The 13,484-nt window shown below is 36.5% G+C and overlaps 1 protein-coding gene across 17 annotated transcripts in view; it reads right to left on the reverse strand.

Moving 5' to 3' along the window:
• The window catches only part of LOC127871985 (zinc finger protein with KRAB and SCAN domains 5-like), an 87,735-nt gene that overhangs the window by 55,336 nt on the left and 18,915 nt on the right, over nt 1-13,484 (reverse strand). For 14 of the 17 annotated variants that reach the window (XM_052415336.1, XM_052415328.1, XM_052415326.1 and 11 more), the window contains exon 4: nt 11,599-12,357. In XM_052415336.1, the coding sequence (XP_052271296.1) occupies nt 11,599-12,357 (759 nt within the window). Of the gene's footprint in view, nt 1-293; nt 4,000-5,250; nt 6,261-7,312; nt 7,798-11,598; nt 12,358-13,484 lie in introns of those variants that run through there. The other 3 variants (XM_052415333.1, XM_052415322.1, XM_052415337.1) reach the window with 3 other exon arrangements.

Below are 13,484 nucleotides of genomic sequence, written 5' to 3' on the forward strand. Positions count from 1 at the left end.
AGATTTCATGTTCAATGCTAAATTAGTTGCAACAATTGCTTCTGGGATGTATGGTGCTTATTACATGATTGGCAACGAAGCTGTCCAAACAAAGCGATTTATTATTATAAAATGTCATTAGCAAAATGTTAACAGATCAGTTGCACAAAATTAGATGCTGAATAATCAATAAATTAAAACCACGCTTCAAGACTATTTCTAATTAGGCTGAGGACAGGCTAGGTCTTAGAGACTGGGCCACTTGAGATCCCAACACTAGGCTTAATTAGGTATCTTAAATCAAACATAATGAGTTCAATAAACCTTTTTATTGTTTTTAGTACATCAAATAACAAATGCTTGCTTATTGCATTACACAAAGTAACTGTTGTTGAATATAGGACAAAATGACAAACAACTCATCATTACTAACGAACCCAAACACCAATTATTTCAGAATATTTTCCACAATTTATATTATATGAGCCTCACTCTGTGAAAACGGGGCTTAATGCATGTACATAAAGTGTCATCCTAGATAAGCCTGAGCAGTCCGCGAGGCTTAATGCATGTACATAAAGTGTCATCCTAGATAAGCCTGTGCAGTCCGCGGGGCTTAATGCATGTACATAAAGTGTCATCCTAGATAAGCCTGAGCAGTCCACGGGGCTTAATGCATGTACATAAAGTGCCATCCTAGATAAGCCTGAGCAGTCCGCGGGGCTTAATGCATGTACATAAAGTGTCATCCTAAATAAGCCTGTGCAGTCCGCGGGGCTTAATGCATGTACATAAAGTGTCATCCTAGATAAGCCTGTGCAGTCCGCGGGGCTTAATGCATGTACATTAAGTGTCATCCTAGATAAGCCTGTGCAGTCTGCGGGGCTTAATGCATGTACATAAAGTGTCATCCTAGATAAGCCTGAGCAGTCCGCGGGGCTTAATGCATGTACATAAAGTGCCATCCTAGATAAGCCAGAGCAGTCCGCGGGGCTTAATGCATGTACATAAAGTGTCATCCTAGATAAGCCTGTGCAGTCCGCGGGGCTTAATGCATGTACATAAAGTGTCATCCTAGATAAGCCTGTGCAGTCCGCGGGGCTTAATGCATGTACATAAAGTGTCATCCTAGATAAGCCTGTGCAGTCCGCGGGGCTTAATGCATGTACATAAAGTGTCATCCTAGATAAGCCTGAGCAGTCCGCGGGGCTTAATGCATGTACATAAAGTGTCATCCTAGATAAGCCTGTGCAAGTACATAAAGTGTCATCCTAGATAAGCCTGCGCAGTCCGCACAATCTAATCAGGGATGACACTTTCAGCTTCAATGATATTACATGTATTTGTTTAAAGAAAGTCTCTTCCTTGCAAAAACCTTGTTTAGGCGAAAAAAGTCATCCCGGATAAGCCTGTGTGGACTGCACAGGCTAATCTGGGATATCACTTTACACACATGCATTAAACCACCTTTTCAGCATGGCTCATATATATGACATATAAAATGTGTATGGGTATAACATAATAAAAAGTGAACAAAAATGTGTTTGAGATGAAAGACAAAACTGTAACACAAATTATACCTCAGTATAACTTCACAAAATTATAACATTATTTCGGATACTGGCTGCACAATTTGTATTATAACAACAATATGTATAACAATAAATATGTTAAATACATGTAGTGTGGAATGGACATATAAGTGATGAACATACATGTAGTTATAATATTACATACATACAAATTAATAAACAATAAGAATGCCTCAATTTTGAGAACTGAAAGCTTTCCTGACTTACAAAATAACCTTGAATACCGTAATTACTCTATGTTTTCGGACACTTAAAAATAATTATTTTTGTTTGTGTCCGAAAACTTAGATACTAAAAATATTCACAAAATACAGGTGTCCGAAAACTTAGAGTTGAAAATTTAAGTGTCCGAAAATAGCGTCAATTGTATCAACGACTACCGGTTATAGCACACGCTTGTAAAATACCATGCCGTAAAGTATAAATTACAGTTATATATGTTTGCACTGCATTTTAAATAATTTTAAATGCTTAATTAATTTGACAGAAAGTTACTACAAGGTTGTACATTGACCAACGAGTTCAAAGATGAGCATGTGATATACCGATACTCGCTAGAATGAACCTGTAATTAATGCAACAAGAAAAGAAATGAATTCTTTGTTTGTTCATTTCCGATAGTTGTTGTCTAACACCTTCCATTGTTCGTATAACTTGCAATAGGGTGTATCAAACGTTGAAGCGTTTGTTATTTGTCACAGTTATTTTACTGAGAAGGGGTAGTCCAATTGCGGTAGATAATTGAACTTTTAAATGGCGCTACCCCTGGTCATAACGCTTAAGCTATCGGGCGAAACCATTGTTTAATACCGGTTTACAAGGTTATTTACCCAATAACGCAAATGTAATGGTCCGTTGCCCTTAGGCATGCACCTGCCATGTTTTATGATGTTAATCTGGTTGTAAAACCCCATGATCAAAGTGTCATTAGATATCGAAAACAGGACCGAAATTTGGTAAAATAGCGCTGTAAAATGTACTGTCTGAAAACTAAGAGACATTAATTATGGACGAAAACTCGTTGTGTCCGAAAATAAAGAGTCACGAAAAATAATTATTTTTTCTAAAAAAGGGGGTGTCCGAAAACTTAGAGTGTCCGAAAACATTAAGTAATTACGGTAACTCATAAATGCTTTTTAAATGCTATGTAAGCAATATGCATATTACAAAGCAATACATTTTTGCAACGACTTTCATAGGTGATTATCAATTAACAAAAAGAAATTGTAACCCTTTTCCACTTAGACACTTTGTTACGTATTTGTAGCCCCTTAGATACTTACGTTTAATTTAAGACCTTTCTTACTGTATTCAAGTTTTAAAGGCTTCATTTCCAACCCTTAGTTTCTGATGAGCAGCAAACAGCATAACCCTGAACAGACTGTGAGTTACTCGCAGGCTGGGCTGGCTTTATGCTGTTTGCACAGAGCCATTTTTACTTTGCTTCTGAGTGGGAAAGGGTTAAACATAATACATATTGTGTTTTTTTACACATAGTACACAATGTTGCATTTTAAACATAGTACACAATGTTGCATTTTAAACATAGTACACAATGTTGTATTTTAAACATAGTACATTATGTTGTATTTTAAACAGAGTACATAATGTTGTATTTTAAGCATAGTACATGTTGTATTTTAAACATAGTACACAATTATATTGTATTTTATACATAGTACACAATCCTGTTATCTTTAATTGTATATTTTCTATACGTGCCTTTGTTTGTGATTCCAACAGTGTAAATAAAATGTGCATATTAGATTGGTACTAAGAGTACAGAAACCTTAATATTCATTTTGCACAAATTGAATAAACATAATTTTTATTTTTTTTTAACAAACTAAAGAGTTTATAGTGAACTTACATTCATTTGAAAGCATTCAAACTGATGAATGTACATGTATTGTCTTTTTCTTTGATGGACAGGCGCTTGAAGAAAAATATTTAAATTAAATTCTCCTAGTAAACTGAACATCAATATTTAATGCCAGAAATAGGTAAAATAGGAAATATGACAACTGATATTGATAACTGGAGTAAAACTAATAAGGACGAAATGTACTTTAAAGAGCTGAACACAGTAAGTTATTGAATGCTATGGTTTTGATAAAATACTACATACAATTGCAACCAGCTGTGAGCATATGGGTATACATCAAAAAGTTTTTACTCAAACCCTGACCTTTGTCAATAGTTCAAAGGTAAGGTTTTATCAACAGCTTTCATCATGATTTCATGATCAGCATGTCACTATGTACAGCCACAATGTGGGTTTTGAGGTTACACATCACTGTAAACTTCTTTTGACAAAATTTGCAGACGTAAGGTTTTTCCCCTGTGTGAATGCGGTAATGACGTTTCAGTTGATACTTTGACGGGAAGCTCTTGAAACATGCGTCACACACATGACACTTGGATGCATCTGAAATATTACAAAAACAAGATGCTGTAGATTTATTTAATTTTGAGATGAAATTTTGTGGATTTGTAAATTTCATAAGACATCATACATGAATATACATGTACATAAAACATTTTATAATGTGCTTGCAGTAGACCCCAGAAAATCTACAAAAATTAGTGTCTGTCTAATGTTATATGATACTTGGATGCATCTGACATATAATATATATATATATTCATTTAATTTAATTTATATTTCAGTTTATTTGTTGGGATGCAATTTCTTCGATTTGTAGAATCTTGCATAGCTGTTGGATCTTACAATGCGTGTGTTTTCTTATACTGCCTGATAAAAGACTTTAGATGCACGCATTGACTGAACTGTTGTGGTTGAGCAGGACCAAGATAATCTACAAAAGTATGAAAACTTTTTTTAAAAGATTATCTTAACAAGAGCTGTCAGAGGACAGCGCGCTCGACTATTCGAGTGCTTGACAGTAAAACGTAAGCCATCATGGAGAAAGGGGGGGTGTATAATGTGGGTGTGTGGTCATTTAATAGATGATGTTTCAAAAATAAGGGAATTTTGTTTGTTTGTTTTTTTTTAGGGGGGGGGGGGGAGGGATTCGGGGGGGGGGGGGGGGCAAAATGCTTGATACAGTTGTCTGGTCTTGTTTATAGATTGGGGTCATGCTGGTGAAGAAGTATGCAAAATATAAAAGCAATATGTCAAAGGACATAGGAAATAATTGGGGTGGTACGCAAACTTTAACATAGATTTATCAATAATATGCATATTCTAAGTATAAAAGGGGCAATAATTCTGTCAAAATGCTTATTACAGTTGTCTGCTCTTGTTTATAGATTGGGGTCATGTTGGTAAAGAAGAATGCAAAATATAAAAGCAATATGTCAAAGGACATAGGAAATATTTGGGGTAGTACGCAAACTTAAACATTTGCATGCTAACGCTAACGCCGACGCCAGGGTGAGTAGGATAGCCCCACTATATATATTTCATATAAAAGTCGAGCTAAAAAACTTAATAGGCAGGATTGCTTCAATTGCAAGACAATGTATACTAACAATATGTTAACTGCTGATTGGCTTAATATAAACATACTTTGTGGTAAATCAATAACAACAGGTAGTCATAGAAATTTTAACAATATAAAGAACAACAAATGAATAATATAATTTTACATTTTTATTATAACATAGAATTCAAATACAATATTTATGCTTTATTGTGCAAAAGCCTGCATATATTTAAATAAATTATATGTATTAAATAAAACATAAATTATTAAAAACATGTTTCATTATCTTAACCCTAAAACACAGAACCAAAAACTTGGCAGGATTTTTACTCATAACATGTGTAAAGATTGTTACAATTTACAATAAAAGTCCTCGGCATTTAAAATAACATTGCACTGTTGTGTATAAATTAACTGTTTCCAGAACACTTCACAATGTCACATATTAAGCATTTTCTTTCCTTTTCAAAACAGTTCTCCATCCAGAAGAATTAAACAAAGCGATGACAATACAAGATAAAAAAGAAGAATTCAACAAGGTAATAAATTAACATTTGACAATAGAAGCCCCATTTGTCATTTCAACAAATCTTGTATCGAGGACATTATTGCGGCTTGTCACAAAATCTTGCAGCCTGGCGAAAATTCAGAGGGGCCAAGGGCCCATGTTAATGAGCCTTGTTCTGCGAAATCTGGACATAATGCATGTGCCTTAAGTGTCGTCCCAGATTAGCCTGTGCAGTCCACACAGGCATCCGGGACAACACTTTCCCCTTTTATGGAATTGTTCATTTAAAGGAAGTCTCTTCTAAGTGAAAATCCAGTTAAGGCGGAAAGTGGCATCCCTGATATGACTGTGCGGACTGCACAGGCTAATCTGAGATGACACTTTACGCACACCCTATTTACACTCTTTTTCACAACTCATGGCTCATTTCTAAACTAATATATTGAAACAATAATCACTGACAGATATATTTGTAATTGGTATGCGTGACTAGGTGTGTGTTCAGATTGGCCTTCTGAGAGAACAATTTCCCGCATGTCTCGCATTTGAATGGCTTGGCACCTGTATGCACACTCATGTGCCTTTTCAGGTGCCAACTGGTGGTGAATGAACTGCCACACATTGTACAGGTGGCTGGTTTCCCTGGTTTTCGTGTTGTAACAGAGTTTCCACCAGATGTTGTCAAGTCGATACCCTGCTCGGTCCATTTTTCAGTGTCAGAGTGCCTTGAGTCTGAAGGTGATAAAAGTTCCATATTACTTTAGTTTAAGAAGCATTGAGATGGGACACTTGACTTGCGGGCATTACTGACCGTATGTGATTGAATAGAGATTCAAGGCTTTCTTGGATTACATTATAACAACATTTACAAAGCAGGAACCAATTAATAAGGCACTTTCCCCTCACAAAATGTGTACATTATCAATAACTTTTCACCTTAAAAATGAAATAACATTTTGCGACTTTTTGCACATGATTTTTTGACATGTTTTCTTTGACTCTAGGGAATATGCACAATAGCAAGATTCTAAATAACAAGAGATGTGTTCGTCAGAAACACCATGCCCCCTATTGCGCCGCTTTGAAATATATAAAAAATTGACCTTTGACCTTGAAGAATGACCTTGACCTTGAACTTCAACCACTCAAAATGTGCAGCTTAATGAGAACGCCACTTTGAAATAAAAATAAAAATCTGACCTTTGACCTTGAAGGATGACCTTGACCTTGAACTTCCACCACTCAAAATGTGCAGCTTCATGAGATACACATGCATGCCAAATATCAAGTTGCTATCTTCAATATTGCAAAAGTTATGGCCAACGTTAATTTTTTTTCGGACGGACGGACAGACTGACATACTGACAGACAGTTCAACTGCTATATGCCACCCTACCGGGGACATAAAAACATTGATAATATGAACAATAATTATATATTTCTTTAGAAAACTACTAAAAGCAGAAAGGCACTATAACTGAAACAAGTACCCACCCATATTAGTATACAACAAATTATTCATATATATTTTGTCATAACTATAATAGAAAATAATACAATTAATTATGTATGTGTGTATTTACTGATTTAAGCAACAACACGTACTTTAATAAATTCTTTTACTTTCCTACATGATAAAACAAGAAACTAATGTTATTATAAAACTAAGGCACAAGCAAGAACATGCAACACAAAGTCTGTCAAAAGATTCAAGAGTTTATTTCCAGTATAATTTATCGAGAAAGCAAAGCAATACGAAGCAATACATACTACATAATGTTGTATTTTCTTTTGTGGTTTTATCTTTTCGTCCAAGACTTTTCTAAAATCGAGCAAACTCATAACAACAAGGATGTATAAAACATGTAGCCGTCACAGCTTTCACAAAATGCAAAATGTATCTCACTGGACAAAACCTGAAACGACCAGCCTATTTCCAGAAGGTGAAATACTGAAATCGCACTTAATTAATGTTTGCAAAAAGTATCATTCAAGATCAAAGATACGCAAACAGATGATGTTTCTATAAGCAAAGTGACAAAAAAGTACAAATACATTTTTGTTAAGCATTCTGCAAAAACAATTCTTCAGAATACAGATCATTTTCTCCAACATGTATATTACATGTTCATATTCATCTCACGGTTTGCTTTCAGTTTCCTTCTAGCTCATGGGCTACACATGATAGTGTACAACAAATACAGTCAAGTATGCTGGTATTTCTTGAAGCACCATGTCTCCTGTTTTTCTTCCATCCGTGCTAGGGTGCCTGCATTCATGCAAGTGTGGAGATTTCCACCAATTTACATATTTAAAAAAAAACATAACCAAACAGTCCATATTACTGATTCACACATCCATACACAATGTGTTTTCATAAGTACGTCTCAATCATAAATAAAATAAAGTACATGTTTACTTCAGTCAATAGGATGTCAAACTTCTGTAGATGACTATATATTTGAGTTGGGCATACAGGAAATACAGTGTACTTACATGTTCCCATTATAGAATAGCAATAAATTGATTCTTTACAACAGTATATTTTAAAGGGAATACTTTCAAAAAGCATTGGTTATGCTGAATGAAAGTCTTTGAACTCTATTTATGAAGCACACGTACATGGTATAATCTCTAACAAACAACTATTAAAGCTGCAGACACACTTCATGAATATCAACAAAATGTTTCAGAGCAAAATACACACGAGTTTAACTATAACATGTTCAAATATACATTATAAAAAGTATTTCTTTTTATGTTCTTTGTAAATTCTTTTAGCCTTTCATATTTTATTAAATTTAGTGTGATAAAGTAGTGTACCAAATATAAGCTCTTTTTAGTGTATTAACCCATTGCATGCTGGGAAATTTGTCGTCTGCTAAAATGTCGTCTGCAGAATTTCTAAAATTAGCATTTTCTTCGATTTTTTTCAAAGAATACTATCAGAATAGCAAACAGTTTGGATCCAGATGAGACGCCACGTTCTGTGGCGTCTCATCTGGGTCCAAACTGTTTGCAAAGGCCTTTAAAATTCAGCTCCAGCGCTTTAAGGGTTAAATTATTTGGCACTTCTACATGATATCATATTGCATAAGATCCAACTCAACAAATGTTATGAGCTGAGACTTGTACAAGGATTAGGGCTGTCACGATTCACCGGTATACCGGTATATCGCGGTGCATGTCGTGAAAAAAATCGCACCGCGGTACGGCATTGCCGCACCGGTTTTTTTAATATAATTATATTAGCACATATATAAATACATTACGTAATTATTTTGATATAGATATCGTTTTGAAAACTGTAGAGCGATTCAAAAGGGCTAAATAAATAATCCGTTAATATCCAGGTCAAGCAAGCGCTTCCACTGGTAGATGTTTAACTTTCACGTTTAAAATACGGCGATGTATAGGTCCGTACCTTTTTTGGAATTTGGGTTAGATTTCGTTTGCAAATAAGCTCATAATTATCCAAAAGAGGTTTACTCTATTTCTTATTTTCTTTCTTTAGAATATCGATCATTCAAAGCATGGCACTTCCAAATTATGTTATCTTAAGATTATGAATAAGTCGAGGAAGAGTCAGAACGCTACGGATTTTCAATACTGGGCCTGCTGACTCCGCGTTTTAAACATGCCCTTGAAGCGTTCGAATTACACAGGTCGTAGTCACAGCTATTGTAAACAACATGGCGGACATTTTAGAAAAAGACGCGAATAACATTAACAATAACAATGACAACTTCTATCAAGTTTATTACAGTGTCTTTTACAGTTTCTAGTCATACTATGATACCAGTGTTTTCTGATTATTGAGTTTAATAAAGTTTGTAAACTTTTTTTTTTACAGATACATATTCTGTAAAATATCGCGGTACGTACCGCGATACAGTGTTGCCGTATCATGATATACCGCGGTACGCTCACGGCGTATCGTGACAGCCCTAACAAGGATCCCAAATGAAATATGTATTTTGTGAAAGATCTTGAACAAACTCTTTGCAGGTACTCATTTTTTTTATAAAATATCTTTTATGTAGATGTGTTCAACTATGTATGAATAAATGAAACAGAATTCTGAACAAATGTAATCAGATAATGAAATCAATAAGGGTTTGCTGAATTCCTAATTCTATTACTTCATACTATTTCCGGAATCCAATGAGATGTGCATTGACCGTTGTATCTCAGACAGTATAAACCAGTTTTCGGTTTAACACTGAGAACAAATAGACCGTGACAATATTTCTTGTCAGTTAGGGACTTAACATTTTTAATATTTTTAAGAATATTGGTCTCTCAACAATAGCTATCTCAGTAGCTTAATTGTTTTTAAATTGTTTTCGAACATTCAATATTACTATTGAAGAGATTAATGCCCACCTCATGTTTGCTTTATATGACCCACCCTCTTTTGTGGAATAGAATATGTTTTGATCCTTCAATAAGACAAATCTTACTTGCGTCTTCAGTGTTAAATACTGACGAATTACAATACGGTCAATACAGATCTCATTTGATCCCTTCAAGCTGAATTATGACTACATAGAATTCCAACCAAACATCAACTTACAGGTAAGTCTGGTTTGTTTGAGGAAATTATACATCCAAACTTTTTACACACTTTATGCTTCTTTCCAGGGTATTTCTTTCACTAGCTGCCTGCACAAACAACCTGCACTACTTTTACTCAAGATCATTCACATATCAAATGTAATCAAACAAATTGATAAATCACTTCAATGTCCATATAGTGGAGAATAAACTTGAATTACAGTGGGCATTGTCAAGCCAAGATTTGCTAAAGATATGCATTTAGTAAATCAGACAAGTTCATAATATAAGACTGCATTTAAATTTGGAAACATACATTCTATAATTCATTTTTGTAAGTGTTTATTTTACCAAAGGCACTAACTGTCAAAAATTTATGGCAAATTAACCATTCAAACGCCATCTGAGTGAGTAATCAATTGTCTGATCATAAACCAAAGAATAACGCTGGAAGATGGGACTCTTATATGGTAACAGGACTTTATATTTTACCTGCTTTTTAAGAAACTGTACATTTTATACAATGTTATCTGGAAACATAATCACCAAATGTGGAAAACTTATTACTTTAACAGGGATGGAAAGTTGTGGTTGCCCGTGAGCCCGGGGCATGTTGATTTTGGACAGGGCAACTCAATTTCAAATGTTGGTAGTTCGATCATTCAACTAGCGTTTATAACAATTCAGTGCAATTAAACTTTGAAAACAAATTGGCAGCTGTGAATTAATCATCAGTTTATTTAGGACAAGGAAATGATTTAATTCAGGCTAATAATTCATTTAAAGTGTGTCATTTCAACAATGGTGTTGTTTTATTATCTATTATTTTATTGAAAAAAAGTATTACATACACATGACATGTACATAATTGGGCTAAAAACTCTTTAGCTGGGCTACCAACATCAGGGCTTTTCATCAGGAAATTGGGAAGAGGCCCTAGCCTTTCAAATTGGGAATTTCATGCACGATAACTGTTCATTTTGGGAAGACCATGCTTTTAAAAGTTTTTGAAACAGGGTCTTTTCATTGTGCAGAAGTATTAAAAGACACAATGTGGTGCATTCTTAATCATAATAGGGCTCAATGCTTTCAATTTGGGAGATGCCCAATATGTAAAAGTAAAAAACAATTTGGGAAATTTCTCTATCAATTTTGGGAAAAAATGACCTTATTTTCAATTAGGAAGGGGCCGAATTTCAGCCCCTGTTATATAAGGGTGAAAAGCTCTGAACATACTAAAGATGATTGCCTGTGCGGGCAACTAATTGTGAGAAGTTAGTTTCCATCCCCGCTTTACGGCCATTTTCTCCTGCCCAAATATAACAATAACTATAAACTGGTTATTTCTTGGTTTCATTAAAACATTGAAAACAAGATTAGAATGAGTTTAAACATGACTTCTCTTATAATTTCATGACTAAACATATAATAAATTACACGCAAAACCACCAAGTCCGTCCTACAGGCATTACACTTTGGTAAAACAGGGGGTATAACAAAAATATGCACTTACTGTATCCCTGCTTGTTCATCGCTTCTGTCGGGGAACCAATAGCACCTGGGAGGTCAAAGTTCATCGCCATGGAAACACCAGGGTCCCAGCCCTGCTGTTCAGGGACCCTGCCAGGCTCCACACCAGTGATTTCAAGATCAAGGTCAGTGTCAGTTAACTCTTCCAGTTTCAAAGTCACAGAGGTGTCTAGCTCAGATTTCTTTAACCCCTGATCATCCCCTGTGAGATTAGAAGCCTCGGCCCCATCGCTGTCCCCTACGCCATCATAGTCCTCGTGAGAGCTGCTAAGCCTCTCACTGTCCTTTCTCGCAGGTGAACACGGCACAGAATCATTCCCCTTATTCCCATTGGCAATCTGACTGGACACACTGACAGTGCCACAAGGATCATCACCAGGCTCTGCCTTGACATTCACAACATCACCCACGTTCTCATCACCTCCTTGCTGAACCTGTTGATCCTGACTTGGAGTCTGACCAGTCCCCACAGGACGTGGCTTACGCACGGGCCGGCCAATAGGGTAAGGTTCGTGCCTGGCCCCTGAGAACCGACCCTGCCCCTGGCCATAGCCTGGTTGCCGTGGCGCTGGTTGCCTTGGCACCCCGTAGAGCTGGGTGGGGCCCTGCAGGAGAGACGGGGGACTCTGGTAAGCCTGCGCAGCCATCATCTGCTGCAGTCTCTCCTGTTGCTCCCTCTGGATCCTCTCCTCGGCCGCCTGGCGCGCAGTCTCCTTCTCCTTCTGCTGCTTCAAGTGATGATCTGACAACAACAAACACATTTAAAATAAGAGCTGTCTCCATAGGATGACATATGCCCCCGAAAAATGCTTTGAAAGAAGTTATGAGCATTTTTCGCAAACATAAACGCAGATTTCGAAACCTAAACGTAGACCGCAAGATTAAGGTCAAGGTCACAGGGGTAAAAATTTGTGTGCGTATGGAAATGCCTTGTCCATATACACATTCATACCAAATATGAAGGTTAAATCTGAAGCGACATAGAAGTTATGAGCATTTTACAAGACCTACACGCAAAGTGTGACAGAAAGACAGACGGACGGACAGTGCGATCACTATATGCCCTCCTTCAGGGGCATAAAAAATAGCAATAATTATATTTGGTTAATTCTTGAATCAGTTTAAAAACAAATTCTATGATGACATAGATCAATAAAGCTGCAATCTGGGAAACTGGGATGTATCCATGTGCATAAAGAGTCATCCCAGATTAGCCTGTGCAGTCTGCAAACTGGGATGTATCCATGTGCATAGAGAGTCATCCCAGATTAGCCTGTGCAGTCTGCAAACTGGGATGTATCCATGTGCATAAAGAGTCATCCCAGATTAGCCTGTGCAGTCTGCAAACTGGGATGTATCCATGTGCATAGAGAGTCATCCCAGATTAGCCTGTGCAGTCTGCAAACTGGGATGTATCCATGTGCATAAAGAGTCATCCCAGATTAGCCTGCGCAGTTGCAAACTGGGATTTATCCATGTGCATAGAGAGTCATCCCAGATTAGCCTTTGCAGTCTGCAAACTGGGATGTATCCATGTGCATAAAGAGTCATCCCAGATTAGCCTGTGCAGTCTGCAAACTGGGATGTATCCATGTGCATAGAGAGTCATCCCAGATTAGCCTGTGTAGTCTGCAAACTGGGATGTATCCATGTGCATAAAGAGTCATCCCAGATTAGCCTGTGTAGTCTGCAAACTGGGATGTATCCATGTGCATAGAGAGTCATCCCAGATTAGCCTGTGCAGTCTGCAAACTGGGATGTATCCATGTGCATAGAGAGTCATCCCAGATTAGCCTGTGCAGTCTGCAAAGGCTTATCGGCACGACACTCTGCTTCTATGGTATTTTCATTTATGAATGTGTTGTCCCC

This window comes from Dreissena polymorpha, chromosome 3, assembly GCF_020536995.1.
Source record: "Dreissena polymorpha isolate Duluth1 chromosome 3, UMN_Dpol_1.0, whole genome shotgun sequence".
Lineage (NCBI taxonomy): Eukaryota > Metazoa > Mollusca > Bivalvia > Myida > Dreissenidae > Dreissena > Dreissena polymorpha.